We start from the raw sequence: 18,505 nt of genomic DNA, 5'->3' as shown, positions 1-18,505 counted from the left end.
TCCATCAGATTCCTGCAAAACAGGGTCAATATAACAGGAGAAAGTTACAGCGGAAATCCCGCTGGCTTGAAATCATGATGTTTGACTCTAGAGTCTGAGGTCAACAAATTAACATTCATTTCCAGTGCCCATACTATGTCTCCATTCTCTCCTCCCTTCACTCCCACAGAGAAGTGCTTCCTTTCCCACTAGGCTCTTTTTTTTTTTTCCTTACTGAGAGCTGTTCATTGTTTTACAATGAAATGTGTGATTTCTTGGGCGGGGTAGGGGGAAGCTTATGTATACATTTTTTAAACAAGCTGTGTGCAATCATAGGAACTCAGTCTTAATGATTAAAGACCTTACTAATCTTCAGAATCAATGACCTCTTTTAACTCATCTTGAGATATTCCATACTTATAAGTTGGATTTGTTGGCCATTGATTTTTCTGTGTTATCAGAAGATCAATCAAGCAGCAAACATGCCAGACTCAGTCCTTCTCCCTCTTTCCTAGCTCACTTGATTAGTTCACCAGTTCAATGATCATTTCTACACAGATAATGCCCAGATCTATGCCTCCAATCCAGGTTCTCTTCTAACCATAGTCCCACACCATCAGATGTCCATTGGACATATCCTAGGCAGCCCATACTTGATAACTCCAAAGAGATAATATATTATCTTTCTCCCAAAATTCCCTTCTTCTTGATGTTCTTAATACAATTAAAGCTTCAGGTACCAAATCTCACAAATCCTAGTGTCATCCTTGACCCGTCATTCCTCTATTATTGGTGGGGTTTTCCTATCTGCTTTTTGAGTTTTACTTCCTAAAACATGAGAGTCTATATCTATGTAGCGGTAGAAGGAAGAATCAGGCTTTCTTTGGATCTGATCAGTATTATTTGAGGTCAAGGCAAATTGTACTGTGTTCTTCAAGGCACCCAAGAGCAGACCTAGAGAGAGCACTGAGCATGTATCTGATTTACAGTGTCTCATCATTGCCCTCTAGGTATGAGATCCCCAGGCTCCAGATTCCTAGTTAGGGTGACAGTGACATCATTATAGGCTCTAGGTATCATTGGCTAGACCCTGACCCAAACTTCCCTCTCTCTGCTTCCAGTACATGGCTTCAGACTCCACACTTTTGTGGTTTTCATAGAAGTTGGAGCCTTTGAGGAAATTGTGTGTGAACTCCTCCCCCAAACCTGAAGCCTTCTTACTATTTCTTCATGCAGACCTGGGCTAGCAATATGCCTTATGGTAGTTTTTCTATAGATTTAATGATTATTATTTTTTCCTAGTTTTCTACTTTCCTTATAATTTCGGTTGCATTGATTTTGTTTATGCAAATTTTAATTTAATCTAATTTAATACATATTTTAATGTATTTTTAATTTTTTTATATTTTTAATGCTCTCTATATCTTCTTTGGTCTTAAATTCTTCCCTTATTCATAAATCTGACAGGTAAACTATTCAATGCTCTCTTAATCTGCTTATGGGATTGCCTTTTATGTGTAAATCATGTACCTAATTTGACCTTATTCTGATATAAGGTATGAGATGTTGATCTATACCTAATATCTGCCATACTGCTTTCCAGTTTTCCCAACAATTTTTGTCAAATAATGGAGGCTTCCCCATGGCCCCTACTGCTAGTTTTCCCCTCTGAGATCCTCCCTTCCCTCCTCCTCTCTCTGTCTCTCTCTGTCTCTCTGTCTCTGTGTGTGTGTATGTGTCTCTATCTCTGTGTCTCTCTATCTCTGTCTCTGTCTCTCTCTCTATCTGTCTCTCTTTCTCTGTTTCTGTCTCTTCCTTTACCTTATATGTATAGATATAGTTATAGATGTGTGTATATGTGTATATATATGGACACATATAGTTTATATATATTATATATGATATATATATATATATCTTATTCTATGTCTCATTATCTATAAGCGATCTCCCCAATTAAAATATAACCTCCTTAAGAGTACAGAATGTTTTACCTTTCCTTGTTTCTCTCATGTTTGGCTTATTGCCGAGCACAGTGTAAGAACCCAGTTCTTCCTAATTCCAATCCAAATGCACAATCCACCATGTTAACACTGCCTCATTATAGAGCATGCTATGTCTGGGGACAGAGAGTAAAATCTGAGTAGTTCTGCCCTCTAGGAAATTGCTTTCTCTCTGGGGAGAGAAAATCTATAATTAAGAAAACAGGCATCATACTGAAGGCATAAGTTTTCTAGTCTTAAAACAGAGTGACGTGCATTTGAGGAACTGGTCATATTTATAGAATACTGTACTTACTTTGCTTATCAACCCTTGCAAAACAGTTCAGCTAAAATTAGAACAGACTGCACCATCCAAAATCACCCTCAAATGTTTACGTAGGCAATTTTCCAGCCTGGCTCACTAAACAAAGACACAGCACGTTACTGCCCATTTTCATTTGGGATTAATGTATTGATTAATGAATGAGAGGCAAAGTTGCTGCTCTGGATCACATCCTACACAAGCGCCAGTAACAGTGCTGAAGCATTCTGATCTGTTGCCAATCCAGAGGTTTGATTAAATATGTTGATTTAAATGGTTCATGTCCCTGATAAGCGAATATGACCTTAGTAAATGGTGGGACTTTCAAGGAATTCTAGTTGGAGGTGGAGGAAGCTACTCCTTCCTACAGAAACATTTTCCCTACATTATAGATGAAATTCAGCTTGAAGGAATGAGATTCTCTGCATTTCTAGAGCTTGAAGCTAAAAGTGGTTATCAGGAATATGACACTGTAGCATGCCCACCAAAGTCACCTAACAAATATATACTCTTCCTTGATTTGTTCTTGACTAATGCTTATGTCAAGAATGAACTTGGGAAATAAGCTGATTTCTAAGAGATGGATAAATTAACATTTTCATGTTATTGGGCAGTTTCCTCTTGGAGCTCTAGTCTTTCTCTCCAACAGATCTAGAAGATTGAAACACAAGGAGACCATTGCAAAACATAGCAGATAAATAACTAGACAAAAGACTACTTTTGTTACATAACCTCTCTGAGCCTTAGTTTCAAGATAAGGGACTCAATGACCTCCTATTTCCAAATCCATCCTAAGATCCACTGTCATATAGTAGGCATTTACAAAAGCTGGTCTCTTCCCTTTTTAATCTGTCCTCTCTCTCCCCTCATTTTTCCTTTCTATTGTTTCATTATTCTTCTTCTGAATTTCTTACTTTCCCTTAATGATTTTTTCAAATGTGTGCACTTGAAAAAATAACAGCAGTGTATATATACATATATATACCTTTCTGCCATGTCAACCCCATAACACAGAGAGTACCCAATGCCCAAGTGGGTTCTACCACACTAAAGAGCCCCAGTCTCAACTCTTCTTTTCACCAGGGAGGCAGAGCAATTTCATTTTCATAGTTAACAAATATTTACTCATTTACTTTAAAAGTTGAGTTTTCCAGTAACAGCAAGATTGTATGATGATCAATTTTGATAGACAACTTCTCTCAGCAATACATCGATCCAAAACAATTTCAATAGACTTGGAATGGAAAATGCTGACCACATAGAGAAAGAACTATGGAGATTGAATGTGGACCAAAGCATACTATTTTTACCTTTTTTTGGTTTTCATTTTTTTCTTTCTTGTGACTTTTCCTTTTTGCTCTGATTTTTCTTTCACAAGATGATTAATATGGAAATATGTTTAAAATGACTGTATATGTATAATCTCTTTCAGATAATTTACTTCATTGGGGAAGAGAAAGAGAAGGGAAAGGGAAGGGAGCGAGAGGCAAAAAAAATTTTGAAACTGAAAATCTTACAAAAATTAATGTTGAAAACTATCTTTTCATGTAATTGGAAAAAATGAAATAGTATTAAATGAAAAAATGAATATTTTCATTATTGTCTTTAAGGAAACAATAAACCACAGAAGTGAGAATGTTTGAAATCTTTTTGGAAGATAAGGATTCAAACTAACAGTAAATGTCAAAAGTCTCTGGCTCTCGTCCCTGAGGTCAGGCCATATTTGCTTTTCTTTCTGTTGAGCTAAACTTTTGCATTGCCTTTTTATCTGCCCTGCACACAGTACACATTATAAAAATGTTTGTTGAATGAAGTTGAAATACATATATGCAAACACACTTCGATAGTTTTAAAGATCCAAGGTTAAGTCAGTATAGGTACTTCCCCATCATCAGAGTCAGTCTGTCAAGAAGCATGATAAATTTCTGGCTATGTGCCAGTCCACTGGCTCAGACACTACTGATACAAAGGCAAAGATGAGTTTGCCACTCAGTTAGCAAGTATTCACTAAGCACTGACTATGGGCTAGATAGAGATTGGTAAATCAATTAGCATTTATTAAGAGACTACTATGTGTCAGGCACCATGCTAAGCAATGGGGATACAAAAAAAGGTAAAAGTAGTCCTTGCCCTCCAAGATCTCACATCCTAATGGTGGATACATCAATCAACCAATCAATAAACATTTATTAAGGACCTACTATGTGCCAGGAGTTGTGCTAAATGCTGGGCACAAAAAAAGAGGCAAAAAACAGTTCTTGCCCTCAAGGAGTTTACAATCTAATGGAGGAGACAACATGTAAATAATATACAGAAGACATAGCTATATGTGTATATATCATATTTATTTATATATACAGGACTATAGTTCTTCAGTCATATCTGACTCTTTATGATCCCTTTTTGAAGTTTCCTGAGCAAAGACAATGCAGTAGTTTGACATTTCCTTCTCCAACTCGTTTTACATATGAGGAAACTGAGGCAAATGGGATTAAGTGGCTTGCCCAGGGTCACACAGCTAGGATTTGAATTCAGATCCTCTTGATTTCAGATCTTATGCTTTATCTGAGAGGGGAAGGCAGTAGATGTGAGAGGGACTTCCAAGATTTTCCTGCAACAGGTGCCGATGGAGTTGAGTCTTGAAGGAAAGAGGCAGAAGTGCAGGGGCATGGTGTTCTAGGAATGGGGTAAGGACAGTTTCAAAGGCACAGAGATGAAATGCAGAGTGTTGAGTTTGAGGAAACACAAGGAAATTAATGTAGAAGAAGAGTAAAATATTGCATTAACCATAATAATTGCTAACATTGCAAGATAAGCTCTATTATTGATCCCCATTTTATAGATGAGAAGATGGAGGTACAGAAAAGCTAAGGGATTTGTCCAGGTGACAAAGCTAGTAAAGTAAGCTTAAAGCAAATCAAGCTCGGGTCTTGCTGACTCCATGTCCTGTGATCTGATGATCCATGTGAGTCTGAAGGTAATGGGAAGCCACTGCAGCTCACTGACCAAAAGGAAAGACAGTCAGATCTATTTAAAAAACCATTCTGCTAGCTGAGAGACACATGAACATGGAATGCAATGAGAGGAGACTTGAGAGAGGGAGAACAATGAAATAAACTCCCAGTGAGAAAACTCCTTTCCCAATAACTCACAATTTTTGAGAGCTGCAGTGAGGAGGGATGGACCTGAGAAGTCCAGGGACTTAGCCAGATCATCCTGATACATTCATGTACTCACATTTGTCAGAGTTGGGACTTCAACCCAGGTCTTCCCAGTTTTATCTACTACAACACACCGCCTCTTATACACACAGAGAAACATATCTATGTACAAGTGCTATCTCATCTAAGATAGTTTGATCCAAAAAATCATCAATAATTTATGATCAATATCAATCACCAACAAATGTGATGAGCATTTTGGGCTCCATAATTGTTTCTAATTTCAGAGTAAAATCGAGTCTGGACTTATGGATATAGTGCTTAAAAGCCAGGAATATTCTACAGTAACAAAAAGATTTCCAAGACAAATACAGTGGAGGATCTGTGGATGCATTGGTATGCCTTCCACAAAGGCAGATCGTAACCATATGAATATAGTTTTAGAAGAAGAGGAAATATCATAGGTCAGCAGGCCTATCTCCCATCTCCATCTTGGAATCTCACACAAATCTTGCCCCCAGACCACAAAAAGACCCATAGGAAAATCTGTGTCCCACTGGGAAACCTCTAAGGACTTATGAGAACATGGACTTCATAAGAGACAAGAAGATTAGGAATAGTGGAGAGAGGATTGGTGTATTGATTAGAGAGGAATAGACCATTTTCCATGCTACAAGGAGGACCCAATCGAGATTGTACAATATCCACTTGTAATGAGCCCCATCAGCCCAGTATCTTAATTTCCACTCAGCGGAGTGAGGCAGAAGAAGGGGAGACTTATCCTAGTGTGAATCTAGGTAAGAGATGATGAGAACATGAGATAGTGAGTGCTCTGTGAATGGAGTTAGGAAGACACAGATGAGAGATGTTGTGAAAGCAGAAGCAAGATTTGGTAAAAAATGCATGGGATAAGCAAAGCAGAGAAAGTCAAGGCAATGCTGAGATCACAAGTGTGGGTGCCTGAGACAAAGGTAATGCTTCCCAGAATTGTAGAAAATTGAGAAGAGAAGAGATAATGGGTCTGGCTTTGAATTCAGATGAGTTAGGTATCAGCTTCTCTGTTTACACTGTAGTAGCCAAAGGGTTAAAGGAAAACTGCAGGAGAAGTGATAGAAGCCAGGACTGGAAATAAAATGTTTTCAAAGGCTAAAGGGTGAGGGAGAGAACAGAGAATGCTCTGGCAGGAGCTGGCCCAAATCCAGGGATGGGCTTTGGAAATATGCAGAAATTAACCTTGCTAGCTTGACATTCTGTTTGGGATGCTCTAGCATCGTCATCTGCAAACACTTTCTTTATCTCATCAACACAAATGCAGACAATTAGAGTACTTAAAGTAAAATCTCAGACCACACTCACTGGCATCAGCAGAAAGGGGGCTCCTGCCCAGACGACCGAAGGAAGGCAAACCACCATGGAGATCACGGTCAGGGAAGCCATGTGGTGAAATGACACAATATGGTGAAAAATGTTACCAGAATGGCAGGGGATTTCCACCATGGGGCTTGGACGGCATACATATAATGGGAGTCAGTTACATTATAATAAAAGTTAATAGATAAGAGAGGTGGGACACCTTGGCCCATTGTTAAAATAGCCCCTATGGAGGACCAAGGAAGCAACGATGTCAAAGAGTGTTGTGGGAGTGCAGAGGCCAAAGGATGTGTCCGACTGAATACAGTCTTATATTCCTGGGAGAAGTTGGAATGTGAGTAGTGATTGACACTTTGAGCTCCTTCCTTCTCCAGCCCAGCTACTTCAGCCAAAAAAGTACTTAAATGAAATCTCATTTTCTTCTAAATTTCTCCTGACTCAGAATATAACAGGTGAACAACATCAAAGGGCAGCAGTAAATGCTTGGATATTCCAAGAGATCCGTGATCTCAAGGAGGTTGGCTCTCCCTGCCCCATACAGCAATCCCTCTCTTCTTTCCAATACAAAGCTTTTTCTTCCTATACAAATCCTACCAATATGCTTCCACACTTCTGTTGTTGAGTATATCCCAAATCAACAAGGCTCACTGATAGGTCATTTAATATTTCATGGAAACCAGTACAGAAATCAGATTACCCATCATGCTACATGACAGCCTTCCTCCTTTTCAGATCCCACATTTAGTTCTGATATCTTTTATGCCATTTCTCAAAATAAACAGATTGTAAATTTAGATAAGGGATATTAGTGGTCTTCCAAGTCCAAATCCCTCATTTTAAATAAGGCACAGAACTGAGACAAGTCATTATTGAAAACGTGCCAAAGTTAATAGTCTACCATGCTATCTTTTTGGTGTCCTTTGGTTCCCCTGATATTTTGTGACCATCTTATGAGAGCTCCCTCTTCTCCCTTCCTCTTCATCTCATGTCAATCAGGCCTCTTCACCACCTCTCTTCTCCTTCATCCCTGACCCTCATGAGGAGGTGGCCCTGCTCATTGCCAAGGTAAATGCCTCTCTGAAGACTTGCCTATTCCCTTCTCATGTTTTCATCAAGGATACCCTTGATAGATGCAAAGATCCTCATCACCTCTCATCTAAACTGCTATATTGGCATCCTAACTGGACTCAGAACACCAGTCTTTCCCCTCTCCAGTCCAAGTGATGGTAAAATATGAGTCTCTGGGATAAAACACAATTTGAATCCTTCATGATCTGGCTCCAGCCTTCCCTTCTAGGCTTATTATATATTATTCCTGTTTTCACACTTTATATTCCAGTGGCCTCTGCTATTTCCCAAGAATCTAGGGCATTCCATCCTCTATCTCCAGGCTTTTGCATAGGCTGTCTCAGTATCATGTAATGATGGAAGGTTGATTAAGTAAATTAATCAAATTTCCCCAGTGCACTTAAAGTGACTTTGACAAGGTAGAGATTCATGTCAACTGAATCAAATCAATCAAAGGCATCTCAACCAGTTGTGAAACTATATGTGACATCAAACAGGAAGGTTTTTGAACTGGCTGAAGAAAATTGGTCATGCCCTAGTAATCAGCTGCAAATATCGGTCCAAGAAACAGACATATGGGATTAAGCAAGTATCTGTAGGTAGAAAGGAGACATCTCTAAGAAGAAATCTCTTGGGGTGGGATGAGAGGGGGAAAGAGAAAGAGAAAGATGGGGAAAAACAGAGAAGCAGAGAAGAAGAGGGAAGATAGAGAGAAAAGACTTGAATCCAAAAATAGAACAGACTTTGGGGGATCAGGGGAAGAATGTCTTGTGCCAACTGTTTTTTCCATAATCCTCATTTTCTAAAAATTACATATTAAAAGTTACAAGTATGTTATATAAGCTGACTAAATAATTCTGAACTCATAAATGTGGCAGAAAGCACACTGATAGGTAGTTGGGAGACATCCAGGATTAGAAAAACACCCTCCCTTATTTGAAGATTGGCACACAGATGCATTACTGATGGAGCTGTGAATCAGTACATCCATTCTGAAAATTTGGAATTATGTAAAAAAAAAAAGTAACTCAAATATCCATAATCTTTGAACCATGAAATTCATCACTAGGAAAAAATACTACAAGGAGGTCATTGATATAAGAAGAAAGTCCCCATATTCACCAAAAAAATTTATATGAGCACTTTTTGTGATAGCAAAAAATTGGAAACAACTCATTAATTGGAGAATGGCTAAACAAATTGTGGTATATTAACGTAAGGATTTATTCTGTGCTCTAAGAAACAATGATAATGATGAATATAGAGAATCATGGAAAGAATTACATAAATTGATGCAGAGTGAATTAAGCTGGGCAAAACAATATACACAATGAGGACACTTGAAATGATAAAAGTAGCAACAAAATAATCAAAAGTGAAGGTTGTATTACAAAGAACAAGCATGGCCCCAGAGAAGAGGTAGGAGAAAACACTCCAGTGCCTACTCCTTTGCAAAAGACAGAGGTGTGAAATACTGCACATATTTTAAGACTTTCTCAATATATTGATTAGTTCTACAGGTTTCTTCTTTCCTCTCTTTTTTTTTTATTAGAGGGGTGGCTCTCTGGAAAAAGGAAGAGGAGGAATACTGGACAAAATTCTGTAATTGTAAAAATAATAAAACAAATGTTTCATAAAAACAAAAGATATTGATAAAAACTTATATCTTAAAAAAATAAGGAAGATAACTTGCAATCCTTCAGAACTACCTCTAGAGCCTTGAGGGGATGTAGTAGACATGCTCAAAAGATCTGACTGATTAGTGAAAATAGGAATCGAGATAATTACTTTAAATCATCTTCTCCACCTTTCTCATTTCAGACTTGGAAAAATCTCTGGGGTTTTTTTTTCAACACTAAGCTCATAAGCTATCTCATACACAAGCCCTTTCTTAACTTCATTATTAACTATGTGATCCTGATGAAAAAATTTAACCACTCTGGGCCTCAAGCAATAATCTGGTTCTGATCTATTCTTGTTTTCTATGTTATAGAGTTTCTCAAAGTATGGTCTAGAGAATCCTGGGGATCTCTGAAATCCTTTTAGAGGGTCTACAAATTCAAAAATAGTTTTTATTTCCAATATGGTAAATGTCTATAAATATAATCCAGATAAACAAAAATGCTTTGGAGAGATTCTCAATAATTTTTAATAGGATCAAGATACTGAAAACAAAAGTTTGAGAACCACTGTTATAGATGGATTGCCATCTTGGTTGACAGAAAGTGGGCTCACACTGACCAAACTTTGAATATTTTCACAGGCCAGGTATGTTTTAATGAAAAGGACACCTTGAATTATTATGAAAAACATAAGCAGTATAAAAGTCCATGTAAAGGGCAGTCAGGTGGTGCAATGGATAGAAGGCCTGCCCTGGAGACAGGAAGCTCTGAGTTCAAATAGGACACTTACTAGCTGTGTAATCCTAGGTAAATTACTTAATCCTTTTTGCCCCAATTTCCCCATCTGCAAAATGAGCTGGAACAAGAAATGGCAAAGCACTCTAATATCTTTATCAAGAAAACCCTAAATATGGTCACAAATAGTCAAACATGACTATAATGACTAAACAAGATTAAGAACAAATGTAAAGATCCATGGAGAAAGTAACTCTGCAAATAAAATTTGGTCTTAATTTTTGAAATGTAAACAAAAGTATCAGCTCCTAGAATGAAATCTTTGCTTTTATACTTTGTGAAGAAGCCTGGGGACCTTCCAGCCCATGTTCATTTGCAGAACTCTAGGACTCATACCTACAGACCAGAACTCTAAGTGCCTGCACATGGACTTACCTTATGTTCTTCTTTCATCACCTGTTCAATGAGCTCAGATTTCATGGGAGGTTTGGAATATTGGCCCGAGAGAAGGCCGTGTCCTAACTTAGCCCTGGAGTAAAGCACAGAAACAAATAAATAAAACAATGAACCGCCAGGTTGTCATCCTCTCCCCAAATTAACACCACATTTGACATTTCAGCCAGTAAAATGGTTATCCCATTATCTAAGTCTTCAGGCCCATGACAAAACTTATTTCAGTCATTTACTTCTGACTGCTAGGGAATCTTTCCAATTCTGCTCCACATTTTTCTACCCTCCCCAATGGAGACCTGGCACTTACATCTGTGTGTTGAAATCCTGTGTTGGATCTAGAGGAGAGTAGTCAAATATCCTTGCCAAGTTCCCCACATACCTAGAAATGACAAGAGAACAGCACCAATGTTGGGGCAGAGGGAACAGGAAACCAAAATAAAGGGAACACATTCTCGCTAAGACCTCTGAGATACTTCCCTACTTGGGTCACCAGGATACTAAGGGCTGGCTCTGTTGTCAAACCTAATCCTAGGGCTGATGGAAAATTCTTTTTTCTTCCTGGGCCACCCTGCCATAGCAGCCAAATGCTAGGACAACACTCTAGTCTTTGGTAAATATTTACATCACCACTCCCACAAACACCCCGACCAACAAATTCTGATTCAGGTATTGTTTCTGGCTTCTCCAAATTATGTGTTCTTTCCACCTTGTCCTGAAATACTCCAGAATCCCCTCGGTCAATTAGTTTCTATATCCACAAATGAGCTAATGTTGACATCTTCTCTGTGAAATGTCCTTGCTACTTCTCCCAATAATTTTGTCCTCCATGTAATACATTTACACCGATCATTATTCCCTACTTGTCTAAATGGTTTTGATAAGCTGTGAATGAAAGACCTGGTAGAAATCTGTCAGCAGGGTCAAAAAGGCATTAGATTCAAAGTCCAGAGGGATCCAGATTCCAAATTCAGCAGCCCAATAGCTCTCAAATGGGACACCAAAATTATTATCCTTTTCAGATATTTTAGTAATAATAAAAATAGCTACCACTTATACCTCTATTGCTTATAACTACCTCTGACTCTGGGAAAGGTGCTTGACTTCCCGGAGCCTTAATTTCCTCAACTGTAAAGTGATCTGGGTGAAGGAGAGCATTGTTTTCAGCTTCAATCTCTATGATTATCTGTGTAGTAGTTCAAGGCTTACAAAGCATTTTAGAGACATTATCACATCTTATCCTCACAACCACTCTGTGAAATAGGTGCCGTTTGTGAGGGGATGAGACCTGTAATAGTAATAATAATAATAGGGGTAGGGACTGGATATTCCATTTCAGTGATATAGGGAGCTCCCAGTGAGGAAACTTCCTCCACCAAGGCAAAATGGAAATCCTTAAAAGGTTTCTCAGGCTGGTGAGAGGTCAAATAAGCTCCTCAGGAACACACAGTTATCTGTGGGGTAGAGGCAGGACTAATACCCAGTTGTCTGATTATCTACCATTTGTACCTCACTGCCTTTTCTAGCTTTAATTATCACCATTTTACAGATGAAGATAGGTGTCATTCCAGCCATCAAAGTGAAATTTAGGCCTTTTGGCCAAATAATTTTAAAGGGTTTTTTGTGTACTTAGAAATACTTGGAGATTCATCTTTAAATTGCAGAGAAGATGCTGACCTACAGTAGCAGAGGCAATTTCTTCTTCACCTCATGTATACTCATTTAAATCACAGGGGTAGAGACTAGATATGCCATTTAAGCTCCCAATGAGGAAATTTCTTATACCAAGGCAAAGTGGAAATGCTTAAAGGGTTTCTCAGGATGGTTCCTCAGAAACACACTCCTACGTGTGAGATAGAGGCAGGACTAATATCCAGTTGTCTCATTGTCTACCATCTGTACTTCGCCTCCTTTCTTAGCTTTAACCATTCCTATTTTCACCATTTTACAATTAAAGATAGGTGTCTTTTAGCCATCAAAGTAAAATTTAGGCCCTTTGGCCAAATGACTTACGGGTTTTTTGGTGTACTTGGAAATATTTGGAGATAAGTTGCAGAGAAGATGCTGACCCACAGTGGTAGAGGGAATTTCCTCCTCATCTCATTTATACTCATTTAAATCACAAGTTCAGTCCCTATCTCCTACTCCTTAAGTATTACATAATTTCTAGCTATAGGCAACTAAGTAGTACAGTGGATAGAGCAGTGGCCTAGGAGTCAACAAGATTTGTATTCAGATCCTGACTCAGACACTAGCTGTGTGACACCACTACCTGCCTCTGGTTCTTCTAGTATAAAATGGGCATAATAATAGCATCTATCTTTCTTACAAGGTCACCGTGAGGAATGGATGAGAAGAAAGGTACCAAGTACTTTGCAAACTTTAAACATTTGCTGATATTATTATCCTAATGATTTTCATCAGAGGGAAAAATCAGTTTTTCATCTTCATAAACCACCTCTTCCATTGCGCCTATGAAAAGCTGTGTCTTCAGATTTGATTCCCATCAGAAATTAAAAAACACAGATTGGGACAGGAGGCAAGTAGAGCGACAAGGAATCAGGTTGCCATTCTGGGCTGTGCCTGTGTCACCTAATCTTACACTGACTCACTCTTTCTACTTACAGAATGCAGTTGCAGCTCTTGGGCTAGATAGCGCCTGTTCGGCTGGCATTTCGGGGGGGGGGGGGGGAGGGGGGGTAGATGGGGAAGAAGGAAGCTGGAGATATTGGAAGATACCTTGTCAACAGGAGAAAAGTTGGAGAGGAGAGAGTCAGAAGAGCAAGGTGTTTCTTGTTTGAGTTATTTGATGTTCATGGAACCACAGATCAAGAATCGAGAGAGAGAGATCAGTAGACAGTGAGTCCAACCCTGTCATTTATAGACAAGGAAACTGAGGCCCAAGGAGACTAGGACACATGATCAAAACCTTCCAATTCTAAAGCTAAGGCTCTTTCCACCCTATTCTGTGATCTTAAAAGCCTTTGGGAGGCAACTGATATGAGTCTAAAAAAGCCAAACTAAGAAAAAAAGAATGTGAAATTTGGGGAGGAGAATAAAAATTGTGTGCAAGAAAAAATGCACAAGGTGTCAGTTATCAAATTCTTCTGAATATGAAAAGACTTAAATTGTCTAGTTTTGAAATTTGAAAAATCATTCTATTCACCAACAAAAGAACCTGATTTCATAGGATCAAAGAAAGATTTAGAACTAGAAGGAAATACAGAGATCTTCTGTTCCAATTCTCTCATTACTTCTGTTTGAGATTAAATTAAATAAAAATTAAGCCTTAGTCCCTAAGCAGACACTCACTAGAGTTAGTGTCAAGTCCTGGAGCCTGAGTCACAGAGTAGTCACCAAAGTGAAAAGTGAAGGTGAGAGGCAAAAGTTAAGAGGTGAAAGAGTTCTGAAAGATCATCTATGATCTGGAAAGCCTCTATCCCCGCCTGCCCAGGAATATACATTCCAAGCAACTGAAACCTCAGAAGATGTATATAAAAAGATGAAGAATGAACTAAGAAGAACCAATAAATCAATCAGCAAGTACTTATTAATTGTTTATTATGCACCTGTGGGAGGGAGGAAGGAAGATGCAAAGACAAAAATTAAATGGTCCCCACCCTCAATGAGCTTTCAAAAGAATTAATTCACAGGAGAGGTACAATAAAACAGCTCTGAAAGACTTGGGAATTCTCAACAATGCAGTGGCCATCTTGGTTCTGCAAGAATCTACCATGATATTGATACAGGAAGAAATAGCTATAGATATCATGTCCATACATAGTGTATTCAGCCTTGCTTGAGGCTATATATTGAAAGAAAGAAAGAGAGAGAAATGTAGATACTTATGTAATATTATATATAGAAGATACAATAGATATGTAATACATATAGGAGGTAGATACATATATAGATACACAGGAAGACAGAGATATGATTATATAGATATAGATACAGATACCTCAGGAAGGTTTGGACTATTTTTAAGTATGTGTGTATGTGTATATATATATATATGTATGTATATATTTCAAAGGGGGATTTGTAAGTAAATTTATCTACTTATAAGGGGAGGGTTTCTTTCAGGTATGATTTGGACTAGCCAATTCTGTGATTCTGTGGTATCAAGCCATAACATTTCCCAAGGGAAACCTCTCATCTCTGGAATATTACATACAGTGTTTCCCAACCACTGCAGGCTACTGAGTTCCAAAGGCAGCAATTCCCTAGTCTGCACTAGAGACAGTCCAAGAAAGCCAGAAAAGCAACATGTCTGTGTAGAAAATGCACTGGGGGGGGGATTCTTTTCATTCATATGACTTCTAATTAAGGACATTTAAATTTCAGGGGAGTAGAGTCCTTGTTCCCCATTCTCTCTGCATGGAGAAAAGAAAAATAAATAAATAAAAACAGCAGGCTAACAGCTTCAATAAGAGATGTAACTAACCTGGAGTAAACAAAGCTTTGCCCCAAGTTACCGATATCCCTTGAGAGCAAGAACTATTACACTTTTGTCATATTCTCAGCCTTAGCCTTAGGATAGTGTCTGGCACAGAACATATATTTAATAAATGACTTTTGATTACTCTTTCACAACTTACTTTATGGCCCTCTACCATATCAAAACAACATAAAGCAAAAATGCCCACAGGATACCATTATTTTAATTTTACTTTCCTCCCAAACCTTGCAGGGCAGGGGAAAGAGCTGGATTTTCTTCTGGTATCATTCCACTCATGGTTAAACCAAAGGTAGTATATATCAATTTTTTTTCCCTCTACTCTCCAATTAATTTCAAAAATCATTGCTAGTTGCAGCTTTTTTCATCAGAACATGTATGAAGAAAGACCTTCACATGTATATAATTTTTGGAAAACTGTCTAAAATGTAGAGGAAACACCATTCTAGAAATCTGCCTGAAGTTCCCATCCCCAGGCTCCAGAAACAGAGCTAAGTGTAATTCGATACGTTTACGAAGGACCAGAGATAAGTTTGGGGTGTGAGTCCTAAACACGGACAAGACATGACACTGGAAAATCCATTCTCTGGTGAGCCAAAACTTACATTCTCTGAAATTCAGGGATGCTGAAGATGGCTTGCATGACCACACTGAGATAGCAGCTGTTTCCCAGATTCCTCATCCCCGTGTATCCAGAGCCATACATGGGCTTCAGCTTCATTCCCGACTCCTGAATGACTTCCCACTCACTGATCCTGGGCTTGACATCATTGTCCCGTGTGCCATTCTCTGTCTAGATGCCAAATTATTAAAGAAAGATAATTTTAATGGCCTTCATTAATTTGGGATCATTAAGGACTGCTGATAGGAACCCGACCTTATCTATCTACTCATCCAGTTTTTCTGGGATTTTCTGTCCCTTGAGTGGAGGAGGAGAGGAAAAAGAATAGATAAAGATGAAATGGGCAAAACAATGAGAATAGAAGCATCAAAATAAAAGAATAATGTAGACTTTTAGTAACAGCTTACTTTGAGACTGGAAAAGGATTTTGCCTATTATTGTCTCATTTTAATCTTTACAATCTTGAGAAAGAGCTGCTAAAATTATTTCCATTTTCAGGTGCAGAAACTGAGGCTGACGGAGTTTAAAAGACTCTGACAATTTCAGAACTCTATGCACTACATTACCAAGATGCCTCTGATGATCCTAAGAGTATCAAATTTGGAATCAGAGCACCTGAGGTCAAATACCGAATCTATTGCTCACTATTCGCCCGAAGTCACTTAGCCTACAGGAGATTCAGTCTCCTCACCAATAAAATGAGAGGGTTAGTTCAAAAGACTTCTTTGGTTCAACTAATCCTCAGGTTCTTTACCATGCTGGAGTCCTCAAGGAACAATCCTGTCAATGCCTTTCTAAACTAGAAAACCCAAAATGAAATACAAAAGTTCAAATGAGGTCAGAACACGAGAAAAATACCACATTCACTAGATCTCTTGCTTAAGGAAGATATTTCACCATCACTGCTTTTTTTTAAGCAGTCATAGAATAAAAATAAGGCAATAATTCTCCATTAACAATCATATATTTTCTTGTGATCTGCATCAGCTAGAATCTCTATTTTTTAAAGTTTTTTGAGTGAAATCAGCTTGCTCTTGTCTTGAGATTGAAGTATGTTAAAACTCACAATTTCACATCTTTTTATTATCATATTATTCTTATTATTAATTATTCTCTTGTTATTCTTATTATTATTTAACTTTCCAGGGAGTAAGATTCTCACTATAGAAAGGGGAAATTCTACGTGCAGATTCCACTGAATCAGAAAGGCCATCTTCAAAATTCAAAACTAAATATTACCAAAATTCAAAATTCCTATTTATGTTACAAAAAACAAATTAACTTTTAAATCCAAAAACAAGTTAGATTCCAGTCACCCACAACTGTAAAATAGGTCCTCAGCTCTCCCTCAGAGTCTCTTCCTCCTTTCTAGATCTACCTTTAAAGTACCAACTTCTGCATGCAACCTTTCTTGAATCCCTTCCTCCCCTATCAAGGGCTAGCTGCCTCTCCTAAGCCCTAGCTTTCTTGTTTTTATTTGTGTTTATTGCCTTTGGGTAATTCAGAATATATTTATATGGGTTTTTGTTTCCTTCATTAGAAGCTGATCTCATTAAAGTAGGGACTGTTTTATTTTTTGTACTTATTTTTCCAGTGCCTATACTTCTGAATTATGGATGGATTGGCCCCACATATTGGATTTGAAAACAAAAATTATTAAAATGTCATGCTTTACCATAATGAAAGTTCACATAAGAAAAATAATGAAATTAGATATAATCTCATGCCCACCACCTTCCCATCCCCTACATTGGAAATTAAGGTGTAAACAAAGGTAATCATTCTCACCGAATGCATCTGAAGCATGTCAATCCCAAAATGTGCTAAGTGTTTGGCTAAATGTGGGTCTAAAACAGACTCCTCTTCTTGGAAGGAATAAACATCTGGAAAGGGGAAAAAATTTACAAGTATTAGCATCAATATAAATTTCATCCATTCTTTTTAAAGACTCTATCTCTCTCATATTAGAAGGGCAGGAGATATTCACAGGACTGACCTATGATTATCACCTACTCTCTGACTTGTTCTATTTCTAATCTGGGCCCGTTTTTCAGCTCCTTTGGCAATATGATGGCCTCCCTCCATCCCACCTCCCCACCCCATTCCCATGAGCTCCCCATGTATCGATGCTAGACTCTGTGTGGATGCCAAAGCCCACTGCAGTTTAGAATTCCGAAACTCAATTTCCATTCTCAAGCTCCCTAATAATAAATCCATGCTCGGCCTTCCTTCATTAATGACCAAAAAAAAAAAATTCTAAGAAGCATGTTCTGGACCTCAAGGAAAAGATATTAAAAATTGCCTGTTGATTCAGCTAATAGTACAATGGGTAAAGCACTGAACCTGGAGTCAGGAACACCTGAATTTAAATCTGGCCTCAGACACTACTAGCTATCTAACACTAGGTAAGTCACTTAACTTCCATCTGCCTCAATTTATACAACTGTAATGACACACCAGCCTTACAGTATTATTGTGAGTATCAAATGAAATATTTGGATTTTATTTTTAAAAATTTAGCATATAATAGGAGCTGTATAGATGCTTATCCCTATCCTGCTTTCCCTTCCCACAGTGGTAAGAATACTTCTCTGTCTCCATCTTGTGTTTCCCTTTCTCCCAATGGCTTCTTCTTTTCATATTTCTTTTCCCCCTCTACCTCCTTCTTCCTCTTCCTCAATATCCTTATCTTTCTAAACAAAGACAAATTTTAATTTTTTTTATAGAAGTTGAG

General features: G+C 38.1%; 1 protein-coding gene across 1 annotated transcript in view; it reads right to left on the bottom strand.

Moving 5' to 3' along the window:
• Positions 1-18,505, bottom strand: part of USP13 (ubiquitin specific peptidase 13) — a 127,309-nt gene that overhangs the window by 31,570 nt on the left and 77,234 nt on the right. Inside the window, exons 7-10 of the mRNA XM_051983213.1 lie at positions 17,560-17,654; positions 15,755-15,942; positions 11,001-11,072; positions 10,676-10,769 (exon numbers count right to left, since the gene is read on the bottom strand). Of these exons, the coding sequence (XP_051839173.1) occupies positions 10,676-10,769; positions 11,001-11,072; positions 15,755-15,942; positions 17,560-17,654 (449 nt within the window). The remainder of the gene's footprint in view (positions 1-10,675; positions 10,770-11,000; positions 11,073-15,754; positions 15,943-17,559; positions 17,655-18,505) is intronic.

Source organism: Antechinus flavipes, chromosome 3 (genome assembly GCF_016432865.1).
Source record: "Antechinus flavipes isolate AdamAnt ecotype Samford, QLD, Australia chromosome 3, AdamAnt_v2, whole genome shotgun sequence".
In the NCBI taxonomy this organism is placed as follows: domain Eukaryota; kingdom Metazoa; phylum Chordata; class Mammalia; order Dasyuromorphia; family Dasyuridae; genus Antechinus; species Antechinus flavipes.
The sequence above is the reverse complement of the archived record's forward strand: the minus strand, read 5'-3'. Positions and strand labels throughout refer to the sequence as shown.